Genomic DNA, 20807 nt, shown 5'->3' with positions numbered 1-20807 from the left:
AAACTTGTTCAACACACAAACTGAAAAAAGTGCTACCCATATGGAAACTTGTCCAACTGACACACAAACTGAAAAAAGCGCCAGCTATATGGAAACTTATTCAACACACAAACTGAAAAAAGTGCTACCCATATGGAAACTTGTTCAACACACAAACTGAAAAAAGCGCCAGTTATATGGAAACTTGTCCAACACACAAACTGAAAAAAGCGCCAGTTATATGGAAACTTGTCCAACACACAAACTGAAAAAAGCGCCAGTTATATGGAAACTTGTCCAACACACAAACTGAAAAAAGTGCTACCCATATGGAAACTTGTTCAACACACAAACTGAAAAAAGCGCCAGTTATATGGAAACTTGTTCAACACACAAACTGAAAAAAGTGCTACCCATATGGAAACTTGTTCAACACACAAACTGAAAAAAGCGCCAGTTATATGGAAACTTGTTCAACACACAAACTGAAAAAAGTGCTACCCATATGGAAACTTGTCCAACACACAAACTGAAAAAAGCGCCAGCTATATGGAAACTTGTCCAACACACAAACTGAAAAAAGTGCTACCCATATGGAAACTTGTTCAACACACAAACTGAAAAAAGTGCTACCCATATGGAAACTTGTCCAACACACAAACTGAAAAAAGCGCCAGCTATATGGAAACTGGTTCAACACACAAACTGAAAAAAGTGCTACCCATATGGAAACTTGTCCAACACACAAACTGAAAAAAGCGCCACCTATATGGAAACTTATCCAACATACAAACTGAAAAAGCGCCACCTGTATGGAAATTTGTTCAACACACGAACTGAAAAAGCGCCACCCATATGGAAACTTGTCCAACACACAAACTGAAAAAGCGCCAGTTATATGGAAACTTGTTCAACACACGAACTGAAAAAGCGCCAGTTATATGGAAACTTGTCCAACACACAAACTGAAAAAAGCGCCACCTATATGGAAACCGGTTCAACACTGAACCTGAAAAAAGCGCCACCTATATGGAAACCGGTTCAACACTGAACCTGAAAAAAGCGCCACCTATAGTGGAAATCGGTTCAACACACAAACTTAAACGGAAACTTGTCCAACACAATAACAAAAAAATAACAAAACAAAAAAACGCCACCTATATGGAAACCTGTCCAACACACAAACAGAAAAAAAACGCCACCTTTATGGAAACCTGTCCAACACACAAACTGAAAAAAGCGCCACCTGTATGGAAACCTGTCCAACACACAACTTGAACTGAAAAAAGCGCAAACTGAAAAAAGCGCCACCTAAACGGAAACTTGTCCAACACAAGAACTGAAAAAAACCGCCACCTGTATGGAAACCTGTCCAACACACAAACTGAAAAAAGCGCCACCTATATATTCAGTGAAATAACCGGAGTCAGCTCTTCTTTTTCTTCTTCTTCTTCGTTCGTGGGCTGCAACTCCCACGTTCACTCGTACTTATGTACACGAGTAGGCTTTTTACGTGTATGACCCGGTTTTTACCCCACCATGTAGGCAGACATACTCCGTTTTCGGGGGCCAGTGTGCATGCTGGGTATCTTCTTGTTTCCATAACTCACCTAACGCTGACATTGATGGATTACAGGATCTTTAACTTATGTATTTGATCTTCTGCTTGCGTATACACACAAAAAGGGGGTTGTTGAGGCACGAGCAGGTCTGCATATATGTTGACCTGGGAGATCGGAAAAATCTCGCCACCCTTTACCCACCAGACGCCGCGGTTACCGAGATTCGAACCCGGGACCCTCAGATTGAAACTGAGTCCAACTGACGCTTTAACCACTCCGGGCTATTGCCAGCGCCCGTCAGACAAAGAAATCCAAGAGAAATTGGACGAGTGTTGAATCATGGATACCGAGTTTATTGTCAGTGATCGTCAAGTTTGCACTGTGTTACCTTCTGTTGCGATCAAATGGCTAACAATGCACTCAGTGGCACTGTATGCATGAATGTGTGTGGGGGCGGGAGGGGGGGTGGGGGTGGGGGTGGGGGGGGGGGGGGGGGGGGGGGGGGGGGGGGGGGGGGGAGGGGGAGGGGGGGGGGGGGGGGGGGGTGCACTGAGGATAGTGGTGTGTACTTGCGTGTGTGTGTGTCTGTGAGTGCGTGCGCCCCGGAGCCGTACGTGTGTGTAGGTGTGGGGGTGTGGGTTGGAGGAGGTTGGGGCGGGGAAGAGGGGTCAGTGTGTGTGTGTGTGTGTGTGTGTGTGTGTGTGTGTGTGCCTGTGTCTGTGTGTCTGTGTCTATGTGTCTCACGTGTGTGTGTGTGTGTGTGTGTGTGTGTGTGTATGTGTCTGTGTCTGTCTCTGTGTGTGTCTGTGCAGGGTGTCTGTGCATCTGTGTGTGTGTATGTGTGTGTGTGTGTGTGTGTGTGTGTGTGTGTGTGTGTGTGTGTGTTACGTGCGTGCGTACGTCAGTGTGTGTGTGTGTGTGTTTGTGTGTGCGCACACGTTTTTTTTCTTCTCGTTTTTTTATGCAGCTTATCATTACTGACCATGCTTATGACTTTATGTAGTATTGTGTAGCATAGACCCTGATTAGGGCGGGAAATGGATGTTAAAAAAAAGAAGAATAATAAATTATAAAGCACGCCAGTGCTTATCTATTATCCTCGGAAATAAAGAACTTTGTCTGGACTGGTCTGGATTTTGTCTGGTCTTCTCTCTCTCTCTCTCTCTCTCTCTCTCTCTCTCTCTCTCTCTCTCTCTCTCTTTCTTGAAGAATCTGCTTTTGTGCATGCCAGCATTTTTCTTACCTTTTTCACCCCAGAGAACCGGACTGATGTAAAAAAAAAAAAAAAAAAGCAATCAGTTGGGCTAATTCCTTTACCCTCGAGAAATAAAATTTCGTTCATTCTTTCAAGTTCGTCAGTTCTCTCTCTCTCTCTCTCTCTTGCAGTCTAACTTTTTATCTCAGCCGTTCATTTCTCTTTCACTCTTTAGCCCAGTTTGCTTTCACGCACGCAAGTAACACCCCCTTTTCCCTAGATACAGACACGCGCGCGCGCGCACTGACGCACACACACACACACGTCTTGTTTGGTCTCGTCTGGTCTTCTCTCTCTCTCTCTCTCTCACACACACACAATCTCCCAAATTTCCCTGCACAGACCCCCAAACTTGGAGTAGAGTCAATATTGCACTGGCTCTTAGTGTTATATTTTACCAGTCACAAATGAAAGAGATTTTTTTCTTTCTTTAAAAAAAAAAAAATTGATATTTGATTCATATAAAAACAAAAGACATCTAGAAAGAACCAAACAACTATGTGTAAAAATGTTTACACATCACATAGGAAAATTTGGAGGAGTATCAATCGTGGGCACATCGCTTTTAGTAACAGCACATTCTGGTCAAAATAGCACTTTCGAACATTTTAAAGCGCTTTTTGAGCAAGTACACATATCACGGCATTTTTTTTTTTTTAAGTGCTTAAAAGTTTACCTTTGCAAACCCATATCTACCATAATTAGAGGTGATAGTTGTCTATTGGCTGCAGTATTGTCATAAGCTTATATAACATTTCTTACTCAGTGACTTTCTTTTTCATTTATATAAATAACCACCGCTGTTTCAGCGGCCTCACAAATTCTTTAATGGAAAAGTCTTGGAATTTTCTTTTTGGAAAAGTATGGAATTTAAGTAAAACGGGCGATTTCGAAAATGAGAGTCTTCTGATCTTGATATATGTTCTTTTGATTACTAAACTAACTGTAAAATTGAAATATATCTTTTTGAGAATAATAATTTTAATTAAGCTTGAAGAAAATATAGTGAATTAAGATAACTCTATTATTTTATATAATAAAAATACGTATTTATGTTTATTTATGTATAGTATTGTATTATATTAAAAGTCTTTTTTTTTTTATCTAAGGAAATTAAGTCTTACATTTCTGCCAGTTGATTTATTATCTCCCCTACAAGAGAATAACTTTCGCTTTTTGACACAAACTTGTAACGCCACTGTTCAAGTTTCAGCGCTCTGTGTTTCTCGAGGCGTCGGTAATGTCCTTGCTATTTCAGCATTCTAAGTAAGTTCCTGGAGCTCTGTGCCATGTAATGAATATAATGCTTCGATATTTTTTTTTTCTTTTCCATGTTTCATTCTTTCTTTTCTTCGGTGTTTTTGTTGATGTTGCTTTTAGGGGGGGTTGTTTTGTTTTGTTTTGAATCAACTGTTAAATCTTTTCCTTGCTGCTGGCTTTTTCTTTTTTCGATTGACAAGATGAGGGAAGGGGGGGGGGGGGGAACATTGTTTATTCAGTTATCCTAAGAAATAATGCTTGCAGATGGGCCAACACCAAAGTGAAATCGAGGTATATCAATGCATGGTTTCACCATTGCAGTGAAAACTCATTTACAGCTTAGTCCTTTGTGAAGGACTATGACTCTCAAACTAGGAGGCAAGATTGCACTGGCTCTTAGTGTTGCAGCCTTGGGGGCTAGTTGGCTTTTGGAAAGCATCCCAACGCCGGCTGTTCTTCAAACCCTCTTGGTCGAGAGAGAGGGGACGTAACTTGGGCAAGACACTCTCCACCATTATAAATTTCCATCCCAGATAGTCAAAATAGCATGTTCTGATGGTCACTAGAGTCGAACACAAACAGCGTAAGTTGTTGAAAATGTCCACTAGGTTTTGATGGTAAAGTTTTGAAATAACCTTCAGACAGAAAGCATATTTGGATGGATTCACATCCTAGTAGCAGTCGTAGTGCAGGTACAGGTACAGAATTTGGGACTTTTTTTTTTTTTTTTTTTTTTTTTTTTTTTAAGCGTTTTTGGCATTTCAACGCCCCTTCTTAATACAGAAATAGTTTAGGGTTGCATACATGCGTATGAAATTTTTTAAATGTTCATTCAAAATCGAATGGTTTTATTAATGATTTAGAGTCATTGTCTAAAAGATTCTTGAACTGGTCAATAGTTTTAGCTGTTTTTGTTGAATTATTCCGTGCATTCCATCCTTTAACTGCTCTAAAGCTAAAAGAAAACTTACGAATATTTGTTTTGCAAAATTTTGTGAAAAGGTAGTATAGAGTTTGTTAGTGGAGAAGAAGGTGCAGGGGTCAGTGTCAACCATTTTATTAATTATCTTGAATACTTGTATCATGTCTCCTCTATATCTTCTGTATTTTTGTGAATGCAAGTTTAGTTGTCTCAAACGGTTTTGGTAGTCCAAATCTCTTAACTCTGGTACCATTTTAGTTGCTCTCTTTTCAGCACCTGTTCAACTGCTTTAGACTGTAATATTAGTCTGGGATACCAAATTATATTACCATATTCCAAAACTGGTCGAACAATTGTTTTATAGAGGTTGACAAAAATGTCCTTATCCATAAATGTAAATGTTCTCTTAATAGTAGTAGCTAGCTTAGGAACAAAAGAAAGCCTTGAACTGGCTGAAGCTGATATACAGCCTCTTCTTTGATCTCATAACATATTTTGTTATAGATTTGGGTCAAAGATCGATACTTCATTCAGATTTTATTTACTCATCAAACTCTCTTAAAAAAAATAATTTTGTAGAATTGTCCAGTTGGTTCATGAATGACTTAGTAGACGGTGCTTGTTTTTTTGTTTTAAATGTCGTGGCAGATGGTTCCATACATTCATAGTAATTCGGTTACTGAAGCAAAACTTTCATGTGTTAGTATTTGAACGTTGTACAAAAATGTTCCATTTTTTTCCAAAACAAAACAACTGGCACGTCATCAGTTAATTTACGTCAGTGCTTTGTGCATACTGTGACTTAAGTCACACTGTATAGACTGCCGTGCTGCTACAAAAGGAATGGTACTGAGTGTAGCGTAGTGTAGTGTGGTGAAGTGTGGGGTGGTGGTGGTGGTGGTGTGTGTGTTTGAGAGAGAGAGAGAGAGAGAGAGAGAGAACTAGTGTGTGTGACCTCAGTAAATGTAGCATTGGTTCAACCCAGTGTGCGTGCGTGTGCATGCGTACGTGCATGTGTATGTGCACGTGTGTTAGAGTGAGCGTGAGTGAGTGTGTGTGTGTGTGCATGCGTGTGTTTGTGTGTGAGAGAGAGAGTAAATGTGTGTGTGTGTGTGTGTGTGTGTGTGACATCATCATGTGCTATTTGTGTGTGTGCATGTGTGTGTGTGAGAGAGAGAGTGTGTGAATGTGTGTGACATCAACATGTGTTGTGTATGTACATCTGTGAGAGACAGAGAGTGTGTGTGAATGTGTGTGAATGTGTGTGTGTGACATCATCATGTGTTATTTGTGTGTGTACATCTGTGTGAGAGAGTGTGTGTGTGAATGTATGTGTGTGTATGACATCATCATGTGTTATTTGTGTGTGTACATGTGTGTGTGTGAGAGAGAGAGTGAATGAATGTGTGTGTGACATCAACATGTGTTATTTGTGTGTGTACATGTGTATGTGTGTGAGAGAGAGAGAGTGTGAATGTGTGTGTGTGTGACATCAACATGTGTTGTGTATGTACATGTGTGTGTGTGACACAATCATGTTATTTGTGTGTGTGCATGTGTGTGTGAGAGAGAGTGAATGTGTGTGTGTGTGTGTGTGTGTGACATCATCATGTGTTATTTGTGTGTGTACATGTGTGTGTGTGTGAGAGAGAGAGAGTGTGTGAATGTGTGTGTGTGTGTGTGTGACATCATCATGTGTTATTTGTGTGTGTACATGTGTGTGTGTGAGCGAGAGGAAAGAGAGAGAGAGAGAGAGAGAGAGAGAGATGCATGTCTGCACATTTGCAGATAATCCTGTGTGCCTGTGCACGCATTAAGCATGCGCTTGCATATTGCATGCAAGAAGCTGACACGTCAATTCACAGCAACAATGGACACGGGGAATTTAAACAGCAACAATGGACATTTAAACAGCAACAATGGACACAGGGAATTTAAACAACAACAATGGACATTTAAACAACAATGGACACGGGGAATTCAAACAGCAACAATGGACATTTAAACAGCAACAATGGACACAGGGAATTTAAACAGCAACAATGGACATTTAAACAGCAACAATGGACATTTAAACAACAACAATGGACACAAGGAATTTAAACAGCAACAATAGACATTTAAACAGCAACAATGGACACAGGGAATTTAAACAGCAACAATAGACATTTAAACAGCAACAATGGACACAGGGAATTTAAACAGCAACAATGGACATTTAAACAACAACAATGGACACTGGACATTTAAACAGCAACAATGGACACAAGGAATTTAAACAGCAACAATAGACATTTAAACAGCAACAATAGACATTTAAACAGCAACAATGGACACAGGGAATTTAAACAGCAACAATAGACATTTAAACAGCAACAATGGACACAGTGAATTTAAACAGCAACAATAGACATTTAAACAGCAACAATGGACACTGGACATTTAAACAGCAACAATGGACACAGGGAATTTAAACAGCAACAATAGACATTTAAACAGCAACAATGGACACAGGGAATTTAAACAGCAACAATGGACATTTAAACAACAACAATGGACATTTAAACAGCAACAATGGACATTTAAACAGCAACAATGGACACATGAAATTTAAACAGCAACAATGGACATTTAAACAGCAACAATGGACATTTAAACAGCAACAACAGCAACAATGGACATTTAAACAGCAACAATGGACATTTAAACAGCAACAACAGCAACAATGGACATTTAAACAGCAACAATAGACATTTAAACAGCAACAATGGACACAGGGAATTTAAACAGTAACAATGAACACAGGGAATTTAAACAACAATAATGACATGGACACAGGGAATTTAAACAATAATCATTGGACAAAGGGAATTCAAACAACAATAATGACATGGACACAGGGAATTCAAACAACAGTAATCACATGGACACAGGGAATTCAAACAACAATAATGACGTGGACAAAGGGAATTCAAACAACAATAATGACATGGGCACAGGGAATTCAAACAACAACAAAATGCACACAGAAATCAAACAACAACCATCTTGCTCAAAGAGAGAAAAAAACACTGCCTTTTATTGATCCGTCAACTGATGGAAGCTGCATACTGCACATCTCAAGGCAATTCAGATACATCCAGAACTACTAGAGAAACCAATCAATAATTCTATGAATAAATCTACAAAGAAACAAATATCCGTTCAGTTTATTCTTTTTTTTTTTTTTAGCTAATTCATGCATTCACTCCGCCATCCCTAAAAGTACCTCGCAACAAAAATAATTCACCTAAAATGCTGACGATTCGTAAAAATATGAAGTAAAAAAAAAAAAACCACAACAGAAAATGTCGCTAGTAAAACAGGCATGAACATAAACTGCGAACTAAAAGCACTAAGAACAATGGCTGAAAACGGAGAAGAAACAAAAATCTGAACTAGCACGAACGCATGCACACACACACACACACACACAGAGTGCAGTCTGTCCTTACTTATAACTCATCAACATCACGATCCAGTATGTACATGTATGACAATGAACCACGACAAAACAAAAGTATCTGGCATGGAAATTCCCCAACAATGGCAGCAACAGAAAACATGATTTGGAAGAACAGTCTATACAAATGTTTAGAAATGCATTTTCAAATCATACGCATACGCTTTTTTGAGCACCAAAAGTACTGCAATGGAACACATGCTCAATTATATGGCCAAGTGCAGAAATTGACATTGATTAATCAGCATGCTAGAAACTCTCAATATGTGTGTGTGTGTGTGTGTGTGTGTGTGTGTATGTGTATGCTGTGTATGTGTAAGTGTGTGTGTGTGCGTGTGTGTGTGTGTGTGTAAGTAAGTGTGTGTGTGTGTGTGTGTGTGTGTGTGTGTGTGTGTGTGTGTTTGTGTGTGGGGTGTGTGTGTTTGTGTGTGGTGTGTGTGGTGTACATGTGTGTGAGTGTGTGTGTGTGTGTGTGTGTGTGTGTGTGTCCGGTGTACATGTGTGTGAGTGTGTGTGTGTGTGCGTGTGTGGTAAATGTGTGTGTGTGTGTGTGGTAAATGTGTGTGTGAGTGTGTGTGTGTGTGAGTGTGTGTGTGTGTGTGTGTGTGTGTGTGTGTGTGTGTGTGTGTGTGGTAAATGTGTGTGTGTGTGTGTGTGTGTAAGAGAGAGAGAGAGAGAGAGAGTCAGACAGAGGAAAGAGTATAATATGTAATATTTACATCATTTAATACATATTATTATATTTTCGAACATATGCGCACACACACACACATGCATGCATACATGCACACACGCACACATACACACATTTCACAGCATTTGCTGAGCCTCATTCAAAGCTCAAAATGGCTCAATCTTTCATTTCTTCGTAATAATGAACAGAAAGATAAAAGAATATTGAAATATGATTTATAAAACCAAAGGATATAATAAAATCATCCTAAAATTATGTTTGTAAATTTCAAACAAAACTGAAGAAAAGAAGAAAAAAAAAACACCAAAAAAACAACCCCCCCCCCCCAAAAAAAAAAAAAAAACCCATTGTTTCGCACTTGTAATTCCATCTCAATCATTTCACCAGCTAATCTACTCACATATATTTAGCACACACAAAAAATTCATGTCATGCAATTTCATTCAAAACTAAAAACCACCAAAATACACAAACCCCATCGTAACACCACAACAATACAATCTGTAAATAGTCCTTCAACAAAACATTCCTCTCCAAAAATGACCACCCTTCAAAAATACACAAGAACAGCATACTCAATACATTGGTCACACATCACACACACACACACGCATGCACACGCACACATGCACAAACACACACACAGAGGAATTTCATTCCTTACACCGGTCAGACAAAAAATGCATTGACTTTCGAATGTCCATCCCTAACCTAACATCCCTCAAACATGTAGCAAACTGGATCCTCCCCCTTAACATCCCTCAAACATGTAGCAAACTGGATCCTCCCCCCCAAACATCCCTCAAACATGTAGCAAACTGGATCCTCCCCCAAAACATCCCTCAAACATGTAGCAAACTGGATCCTCCCCTTAAACATCCCTCAAACATGTAGCAAACTGGATCCTCCCTCCAAACATCCCTCAAACATGTAGCAAACTGGATCCTCCCCCAAAACATCCCTCAAACATGTAGCAAACTGGATCCTCCCTAACATCCCTCAAACATGTAGCAAACTGGATCCTCCCCCCTAACATCCCTCAAACATGTAGCAAACTGGATCCTTCCCCAAAACATCCCTCAAACATGTAGCAAACTGGATCCTCCCCCTTAACATCCCTCAAACATGTTGTAAATTGGATCCTCCCTCCAAACATCCCTCAAACATGTAGCAAACTGGATCCTCCCCCTAAAACATTCCTCAAACGTGTAGTAAACCGGATCCTCCCCCCTAACATCCCTCAAACAAGCAGTAAATTGGATCCTCCCTCCAAACATCCCTCAAACATGTAGCAAACTGGATCCTCCCCCTTAACATCCCTCAAACATGTAGCAAACTGGATCCCCCCCCAAACATCCCTCAAACATGTAGCAAACTGGATCCTCCCCTCAAACATCCCTCAAACATGTAGAAAACTGAATCCCTCATCAAACACGCAGGAAACTGGTTCATAAAAAAGGAATGTCACAATCTTTTCTTTTTTTTTCTCATCCTTATTTTTTTTATTTTTTTTTTTATAGCAAATTTCGTTTACTTTTAGACACACACACACACACGCACAAAAATCAATAATTTTTTTTTTTTTTTTCCAAAGTTCAGTAATGAAGTAAATTTCTCCTCACACTCAACCACCACCTGTTTCACACCATCCATACACGCATCCAAAACAGTTTTGATCAGAACTTTTTTTTATCAAGCAGTCAGCGATCTACAGACATTTCACTGTCACCTCCATCGTTGTTTCTATACTGTAACTCATGGCACTACAAACCAGATTGGAAAAAAAAAAAACCCACAACACACACACACACACACACACAAACCCCAAACAAACCACAAGACAAAACTTTCCCTTTAATTAAAAGGAATCAAAGAAAAAAGAGAGAGAGAGAGAAAAAAAAAAACATCCCCAAAAAATGGACAAAGAGAGTAAAGATGTATGGCGTTAATTATAGAAAGAAAACAACTGAAAAGAAAAAGAGAGAGTTAAAAGCAGACATGAGAGACTGCGACGGATGAATGAAGGAAGATAGATAGTAAGGATAGAGGGAAGAAGGAAAAGAGAGAGAGAGGGGGGGAGGGAGGGAGGGAGGAAGGAAGGAAGACAGAAAAAGAAGAAAAAGGAAGGAAGGAAGGAAGGGAGGAAGGGAGAAAAAGATGAAAAGACAGAGAGAGGGGGTGGGGGGGGGGGGAGGGATTAAGCAAGGAAGACAGAAGAAGGAACAGAGATAGGAAGAATAGAAGGAAGAAAGAAAAAGTGGAGAGAGAGAGAGAGGGGGGGAGGGGAAGGAAGATAGAAGAAGAAGGAAGAGAGATAGGAAGGATAGAAGGAAGAAAGAAAAAGTTGAAAGAGAGAGAGAGAGGGAGGGGGAGGGAGGAAGACAGAAGATGAAGAAGAAGGAAGGAAGGAAGATAGAAGAAGAAGAAGGAAGGAAGAAAGGAAGAAAAAGTTGAAAGAGAAAGAGAGGGAGGGAGGAAGGAAGATAGAAGGAAGGAAGGAAGATAGAAGACGAAAGATAGAAGAAGAAGGAAGGAAGGAAGATAGAAGACGAAGAAGGAAGGGAGGAAGGAAGAAAAAGTTGAAACAGAAAGAAAGGGAGGGGGGAAGGAAGGAAGATAGAAGATGAAGAAGGAAGGATGGAAGGAAGACTGAAGAAGGAAGGAAGGGAGAAAGGAAGAGAAAGTTGAAAGAGAGGGAGGGAGGAAGGAAGGAAGATAGAAGAAGAAGAAGAAGAAGGAAGAAAGAATGGAAGGATGGAAGGAAGATAGAAGAAGAAGAAGGAAGGGAGGAAGGAAGAAAAAGTTGAAAGAGAAAGAGAGGGAGGGGGGAAGGAAGGAAGATAGAAGATGAAGAAGGAAGGATGGAAGGAAGAAGGAAGGGAGAAAGGAAGAAAAAGTTGAAAGAGAGGGAGGGAGGGAGGAAGGAAGGAAGATAGAAGAAGAAGAAGAAGGAAGAAAGAATGGAAGGATGGAAGGAAGATAGAAGAAGAAGAAGGAAGGGAGGAAGGGAGAAAAAGTTGAAAGAGAGGGAGGGAGGGAGGGAGGGAGGAAGGAAGGAAGATAGAAGAAGAAGAAGGAGGAAGAAAGAATGGAAGGAAGGAAGGAAGATAGAAGAAGAAGGAAGGAAGGGAGGAAGGAAGAAAAAGTTGAAAGAGAAAGAGAGGGAGGGAGGGAGGGAGGGAGGAAGATAGAAGACAAAGAAGGAAGAAAGAATGGAAGGAAGGAAGGAAGAAAAGTTGAAAGAGAGAAAGGAAGGGAGAATGGAAGAGAGAAGAAGAAGATGGAAGGAAGGAAGGAAGGAAGGAAGAAAAAGTTGAAAGAGAAAGAGAGGGAGGGAGGGAGGGAGGGAGGAAGATAGAAGACAAAGAAGGAAGAAAGAATGGAAGGAAGGAAGGAAGGAAGAAAAAGTTGAAAGAGAGAAAGGGAGGGAGGATGGAAGAGAGAAGAAGAAGAAGGAAAGAAGAAAAAGCTGAAAGAGAAAGAGAGAGAGGGAAGGAGGAAAGAAGGAAGAAAGAGGAAGAAGATGGAAGGCAGGAAGGAAGGGAGGAAGGAAGAAAAAGTTGAAAGAGAGAAAGGGAGGGAGGATGGAAGAGAGAAGAAGAAGGAAGGAAGGAAGGAAGAAAAAGTTGAAAGAGAAAGAGAGAGAGGGAAGGAGGAAGGAAGAAGAAGATATAAGGAAGGAAGGAAGGAAGGGAGGAAAAAAGGAAACGTCAAAACAAAGAAAGAACTAAAGCAAACACGAGAGAAAAAGAGAGAGAAAGAAAGAATGGAAGAAATACAGAAAAAGAATGATTCAAAGAAAAAGAAAATCAAAAGTAAAAAGAGAGTCTCAGACAGACAGATCCTATATATATATATATATATATATTTTATATGACAGTCAGTCGTGTCCGACTATAACCATCAGAACAGCAGAGGAGGCAACTGCTGTTCCAACTAATTGGGCTAGAATTTGATTATAGTGGAGAGTGTCTTGCCCAAGTACATCCCCACTCTCTCGGCCAAGAGGGTTTTAGGACAGTCGGCGTTGGGGATGGTTCCCAAAAGGCAAACTAGCCCCCCAAGGCTGCAGCACTAAGAGCCAGTGCAATTTTGCCTCCTAGTTTGAGAGTCATAGTCCTTCACAAAAAGACTTAAGCTGTAAATGGTTTCCCATTGACTGGAGAAACCATTGATAATACAGCTCTCACTTTGCTGTTGGCACCAAACTGTAAAAACTTATGTCAATCTGTGATATAAGCCGAGCCGTCCTACATGAGCGCACACATCAACAACGGAATATCCGGGCAAATAAAAAATCGTATTATGGCCGAAATGAACAGTAAACCACCGTGCAAGCCTGTAATGTGTTTGTCACATTAGCGTGATAGTCTCTTCATCATAATGTACATCATCATTGTCCAAATCAATACCGCCACCTACAACTATTACTGACGATGATAAACAGTGATGATGGTGATGATGATGACGATGACGTTTTGCATAGTATCAGAGCAATACAAGCTAGTGAATGCAAAACATACTGTTAAAAATAAAATAAAATTAAAAAAAAAAGAGAGAGAGACAGAAAAAAGAAGAATTACTGGCTCTCTCTCTCTCTCTACCTAACACACACACACACACACACACACAAACATCTACACACACAGAGATGCACAAACACAAATTTGTTCCCAAGAGAGTACACAGACACACACACACACAAGACACACACACACACACTCTCTTCTTTTCTTTTTTTAACAGGCATAGTTTTCTTTCTTTTTAACACACACACACACACACACACACACACACACACAATCTCCATCATCACAGCTTGCGAAAACTAAAAGTGAGCTACAAATGACAGAGTCAAGTTTGAAAAGTGAGCCAACAGCAAAATTACATTGTTGTTCTGTTGTTTTTTGGGGGTTTTTTTGTTTTTGTTTTTTTTCCTTCTTTTTTTTCTTTTACAATTTTGATTGGAATATTTGCTCAGTCATCTGAATCTGAAGACAAGACTGGCAGTTTAAAATTGTGACACGTCTCCCCCATATTCTAGAAATAAAATAACACACACACACACACACACACACAAAAAGAAGTGTGTGTGTCTGTGCGTGTGTGTGTGTGCGCGCACGTGTTGAGTGTGTGTGTAAATGTGCATGTGAGTAAATGTGTGTGTGTGTGTGTGTCTGTGTCTACATGTCTGTGTGTGTGTCTGTGTCTATGTCTATATGTCTATACATGTGTTAGCTCATGCATGAATGCTTATGGTTGTGCATCTATATGCGTGTCTACGTGCATGCAACAAAACAAGCATCAGAAAAAAAAAAAAATAAATATATATATATATATATACATATACATATATATATATATATATATATATATCAAAAAGCAGAAACTGAAAAAAAAAAAAACCAGTTGTCTACACACCCACACACTTACTGCCATAAGTATGCACTATCAATTCTCCAGACATGAAAAGTTGAGACGGAGACAATTCAAATAATAGATTTTTGACGACAACAAAAAAAAAAAAAAAAAAAAAAAAAAATCCAGAAGTGAATCATAAATGGCATAGTAGTAGTAGTAGTAGCAGAAGTAGCAGTAGTAGTAGTAGTAGTAGTAGTAGTAGTAGTAGTAACCTCACTCCAGACATGCACAGTGACTACACACAGGTACATCATCGTTAAAGTTTACAGTGCTGGAGACAAAGGAGAAGGAGGAGAAGAAGGAGGAGAAGAAGGAGAAGAAGAAGGCCGCCTGGATTTTGTCAGTGGTGAAGACTGTACAGCGACAGCTGTGGTTTTGTTAGCGCAGTAGGCTGTTCAGGTCCCATATCTGGAAAAAAAAAAAAAAAAAAAAAAAAAAAAAAATCAACACACAAATGTAGTCATTACAGTTTCAGTTTCAGTTTCACTTTCTCAAGGAGGCGTCACTGCGTTCGGACAAATCCATACACGCTACACCACATCTGTTGAGCAGATGCCTGACCAGCAGCATAACCCAACGCGCTTTAGTCAGGCCTTGAGTGCATGCTTACATATTTGTGTACCTATGAAAGTGGATTTCATTTTACGTAATTTCGCCAGAGGACAACACTCTCGTTGCCATGGGTTCTTTTTCAGTGCGCCAAGTGCGTGCTGCACACGGGACCTCGGTTTATCGTCTCATCCGAAAGACTAGACGCTCAGTTTGATTTTCCAGTCAAACTTAGGAGAAAGGGCGAGAGCGGGATTCGAACCCACACCCTCACGGACTCTCTGTATTGGCAGCTGAGCGTCTTAACCATTCTGCCACCTTCCTCCACGAAGGAAAAAACAAAAACAAAAAAGAGAGAGAAGAAGAAAAATGTAGAAAAATATATCTATATATGATAGTCAGTCGTGTCCGACTATGACCATCAGAACAGCAGAGGAGGCAACTGCTGTTCTGACTATTCGGGCTAGAATTGGATTATAGTGGAGAGTGTCTTGCCCAAGTTACATCCCCCACTCTCTCAGCCAAGAGGGTTTTAGGACAAGTCGGCGTTGGGATGGTTCCCAAAAGGACAACTAGCCCACAAGGCTGCAGCACTAAGAGCCAGTGCAATTTTGCCTCCTAGTTTGAGAGTCATAGTCCTTCACAAAAGACTAAGCTGTAAATGGTTTCCCATTGACTGAATAAACCATTGATAATACAGCTCTCACTTTGCTGTTGGCCCAAATGTAAACTTATGTCAATCTGTGATATAAGCCGAGTGTTGGGCTCAGAAAAATAATTACGTGCATTTAACAACATTAACTCACTCAGTACGGCCAGTCCTCTCTTCTCCTCTACACAGACCCCTCGGATGTCCAGTGGGTGTCTGAATGACCCAACCTTTAGCTTCCATCGTCAGAATTGTGGTATTCTTTGTCAACATTCACGTCTTCAGTATAAGAGCGTTCCGCTTGCAATATTTTGATGATGGTAATTGGGGTGAAACGCTGTTAACGGAGAAGAGAGGACTGGCCGTACTGAGTGAGTTAAAGTGGCACAAAATCCCCATGTGAATGGCTCTAAGCACCTCATATGCAATATTACATGTACATGAAAAAAAACAACAAACATATAAGTGTATCTGTATAAACCAAGATAATACTACAAATTGTAGGTATAAACAACACACACACACACACACACACCCATCACAAACACACATACCCATCACAAACTATCACAAACAGTGAAACACACACACCATCACACACGCACACACACAATCATCATCACACACACACACCTACACACACACACACTCTCTCTGTCTCTCTGCCTCTGTCTCTCTCACCTTGATGATATGATCTTTCCCACAGGTAACCAGAAGACAATGAGCGATGTCCACACACACACACCATCTCACACACACACACACACACACACACACACCTTGATGACATGAATCTTTCCCACATGTGATCAACATCCGATAAGCAATGTCCACATACACACCCCATCACACACATACACACACACTCTCTCTGTGTCTCTCTCACCTTGATGACGTGATCTTTCCCACAGGTGACCAACATCCGACAAACAATGTCCACACACACACACACCATCACACACACACACTCTCTCTCTCTTTCTCTCTTTCTGTCTTCCCTCTCCCTCTCTCTCTCTCTCTCACCTTGATGACATGATCCTTCCAACAGGTGACCAACATCTGACAAGCAATGTCCACACACACACACACCATCACACACACACTCTCTCTCTCTCTCTCTCTGTGTCTCTGTCTCCCTCCCTCTCTCTCTCTCCCTCTCTCTCTCTGTGTCTCTCTCACCTTGATGACGTGATCCTTCCCACAGGTGACCAACATCCGACAAGCAATGTCCACATACACACACACACCATCACACACACACACTCTCTCTCTCTCCATCTCTCTCTCTCTCTCACCTTGATGACGTGATCCTTCCCACAGGTGACCAACATTCGGCAAGCAATGTCCACATGCACACACACACCATCACACACACTCTCTCTCCCTCTCTCCCTCTCTCTGTCTCTCTCTCACCTTGATGACGTGATCCTTCCCACAGGTGACCAACATCCGACAAGCAATGTCCACACACACACACCATCACACACACACCCTCTCTCTCACTCTCTTTCTCTCTCTCTCTCTCACCTTGATGGTGTGATCCTTCCCACAGGTGACCAACATCGGACAAGCAATGTCCACACACACACACACACCATTACACACTCTCTCTCTCTCTCTCTCCCTCCCTCTCTCTCTCTCACCTTGATGACGTGATCCTTCCCACAGGTGACCAACATCCGACAAGCAATGTCCACACACACACACCATCACACACACACCATCGCAGACACACTCTCTCTCCCTCTCTCCCCCTCTCTCTTTCTGTCTTCCCTCTCCCTCTCTCTCTCTCTCACCTTGATGATGTGATCCTTCCCACAGGTGACCAACATTCGGCGAGCCAGGTCCAAGCGCAGGCTGAGGACGTTGTGTCTGGAGTCGTGGAAAGAGGCCAGGGGCGTTTTGCTGGGGACACACCACACATTGAATCATAGCCACCTGATGCCCTTCATAGCCACCGTTTGATGGCAGGGACTGACGGGTGCAATAGCCGAGTGGTTAAAGCGTTGGACTGTCAATCTGAGGGTCCCGGGTTCGAATCACGGTGACGGCGCCTGGTGGGTAAAAGGGTGGAGATTTTTCCGATCTCCCAGGTCAACATACGTGCAGACCTGCTTAGTGCCTGAACCCCCTTCGTGTGTATATGCAAGCAGAAGATCAAATACGCACGTTAAAGATCCTGTAATCCACGTCAGCGTTCGGTGGGTTATGGAAACAAGAACATACCCAGCATGCACACCCCCGAAAACGGAGTATGGCTGCCTACATGGCGGGGTAAAAACGGTCATACACGTAAAAGCCCACTCGTGTGCATACGAGTGAACGCAGAAGAAGAAGAAGAAGAAGATGGCATGGATACCAATACAGCGGATGTGATGGCCTAGAGGTGACGCGTCTGCCTGCCTAGGAAGCGGGAGAATCAGGTTCGAATCCCAAGCACAGCTGCCACCATTTTCTCCCCCCCACCGCTAGACCTTGAGTGATGGTCTGGACGCTAGTCATTCAGATGAGATGATAAACCGAGGTCCTGAACCCATAGCAACAAAACGGTTGTCCCTGTCAAAATTATGTAGAAAAAATCCACTTCGATAGGAAAACAAAAAAAAAAAAAAAACTGCAGGCAGGAAAAAGTACCAAAAAAAAAAAAGGGTGGCGCTCTCATTGTAGTGACACACTCTCCCAAGGGAGAGCAGCCCGAATTTCACACAGAGAAATCTGTTGTGACAAGAACGGAAAAAAAGACTGACGCAATACAGCACCTATCCTCGGTCGGAGACCAAGCTCCAGGCATTTTACAAACACGGAAAGAGGCCAGGGGCGTCTTGCTGGGGACACACACCACACACTGAATCATGGCCACCTGATGCCCTTCACAGACACCGTTTGATGGCAGGGATTGATGGGCGCAATAGCCGAGTGGTTAAAGCGTTGAACTGTCAATCTGAGGGTTCCGGGTTCGAATCACGGTGACGGCGCCTGGTGGGTAAAAGGGTGGAGATTTTTCCGATCTCCCAGGTCAACATATGTGCAGACCTGCTTAGTGCCTGAACCCCCTTCGTGTGTATATGCAAGCAGAAGATCAAATACGCACATTAAAAATCCTGTAATCCATGTCAGGGTTGGGTGGGTTATGGAAACAAGAACATACCCAGCATGCACACCCCCGAAAACGGAGTATGGCTGCCTACATGGTGGGGTAAAAACGGTCATACACGTAAAAGCCCACTCGTGTGCATACGAGTGAACGCAAAAGAAGAAGAAGAAGTTTCCTGTATGACCATTCTATTTATTTACCCCATGTAGGCAGCCATACTTCGTTTTCAGGGGTGTGCATGCTGGGTATGTTCTTGTTTTCCATAAGCCACCGAACACTGACATGGATTACAGGATCTTTAATGTGCATTTTTTGTTTTTATCTTCTGCGAGCGTATACACACCAAGGGGGTTCAGGCACAAGCATGTCCGCACACATGTTGACCTGGGAGATCGGAAAAATCTCCACCCTTTACCCACCAGGCAGCGTTAACAAGACTCTGTGTGTGTGTGTGTGTGCTTGTGTGAGCGTTTTGTGTGTTGTGGGTGCATGCTTGTGCATGCATGTCAGTGTGTGCGTGTGTGTGTCTCTGTGGGCATTCTGTTTGTCTATGTGTGTGTAAACACGCACACAAACACGCACACATGTGTTCCCAAGTATGGATGGCTCCCTTGAATAAACCATATACTGGACGACATGTCCATGATAATCATAATCAGAACTAAACCCACTCTGAGTGATGACGCCTGCTGTGATATAAACCACCGACGCCCAGACAAGTTAAGACACGAACTGATTCCCAGACAGCTGACCACGCACACACACACACACACACACACACACTCAAACCACGATTCTGAAGTGGGTACGCCCTCCCTCTCACTGGGCACAATTATCATCAGAACTGGGACTCACTCTTCCTCCGTGATGAGGTCGATGCAATCCTCACAGACTCGAACCTCGTACTCGTAGCCCATGGGGGGAATGGTGGACCGCTTACTGGTGCACTTGTTGCAGAACGCTCTCCCGCATCGCCGGCAGTGGTGCTGCGACCACAGATAATCCGAATGTGAACACTGAAGAGTGATGACAAGGATGATGATGATGATGATGTGAACAGTGATGATGATGATGATAATGTCAACAGTGATGATGACGACAACAGTGATTATGATGTGAACAGTGATGATGATGATGATGATGATGATGTGAACAGTGATGATGATGATGATGATGTGAACAGTGATGATGATGATGATGATGATGTGAACAGTGATGATGATGATGATGATGTGAACAGTGATTATGATGATGATGATGATGTGAACAGTGATGATAATGATGATGATGATGATGATGATGATGTGAACAGTGATGATAATGATGATGATGATGATGTGAACAGTGATGATAATGATGATGATGATGATGATGATGATGATGTGAACAATGATGATGATGTGAACAGTGATAATGATGATGATGATGTGAACAGTGATGATGATGATGATGATGATGATGATGATGATGTGAACAGTGATGATGATGATGATGATGATGTGAACAGTGATGATGATGATGATGATGATGATGATGATGTGAACAGTGATGATGATGATGTGAACAGTGATGATGATGATGATGATGATGTGAACAGTGATGATGATGATGATGTGAACAGTGATGATGATGATGATGATGTGAACAGTGATGATGATGGTGATGTGAACAGTGATGATGATGATGATGATGATGTGAACAGTGATGATGATGATGTGAACAGTGATGATGATGATGATGATGTGAACAGTGATGATGATGATGATGTGAACAGTGATGATGATGATGATGATGATGTGAACAAAGATGATGATGATGATGATGATGTGAACAGTGATGATGATGATATTGATGATGTGAACAAAGATGATGACGATGATGATGATGTGAACAGTGATGATGATGATGATGTGAACAGTG

At 41.6% G+C, this 20807-nt stretch overlaps 1 protein-coding gene and 1 long non-coding RNA gene across 2 annotated transcripts in view; both read right to left on the bottom strand.

Moving 5' to 3' along the window:
• The window catches only part of LOC143275633 (uncharacterized), a 227194-nt gene that overhangs the window by 151718 nt on the left and 54669 nt on the right, over positions 1-20807 (bottom strand). The window lies entirely within an intron of this gene.
• The window catches only part of LOC143275631 (WD repeat and FYVE domain-containing protein 2-like), a 28456-nt gene continuing 22432 nt past the window's right edge, over positions 14784-20807 (bottom strand). The window contains exons 10-12 of the mRNA XM_076579881.1: positions 19743-19873; positions 17590-17698; positions 14784-15003 (exon numbers count right to left, since the gene is read on the bottom strand). Coding sequence (XP_076435996.1) covers positions 14974-15003; positions 17590-17698; positions 19743-19873 — 270 coding nt within the window. The 3' untranslated portion in view covers positions 14784-14973. The remainder of the gene's footprint in view (positions 15004-17589; positions 17699-19742; positions 19874-20807) is intronic.

This window comes from Babylonia areolata, chromosome 30 (assembly GCF_041734735.1).
Source record: "Babylonia areolata isolate BAREFJ2019XMU chromosome 30, ASM4173473v1, whole genome shotgun sequence".
NCBI lineage: Eukaryota > Metazoa > Mollusca > Gastropoda > Neogastropoda > Buccinidae > Babylonia > Babylonia areolata.
The sequence above is the reverse complement of the archived record's forward strand: the minus strand, read 5'-3'. Positions and strand labels throughout refer to the sequence as shown.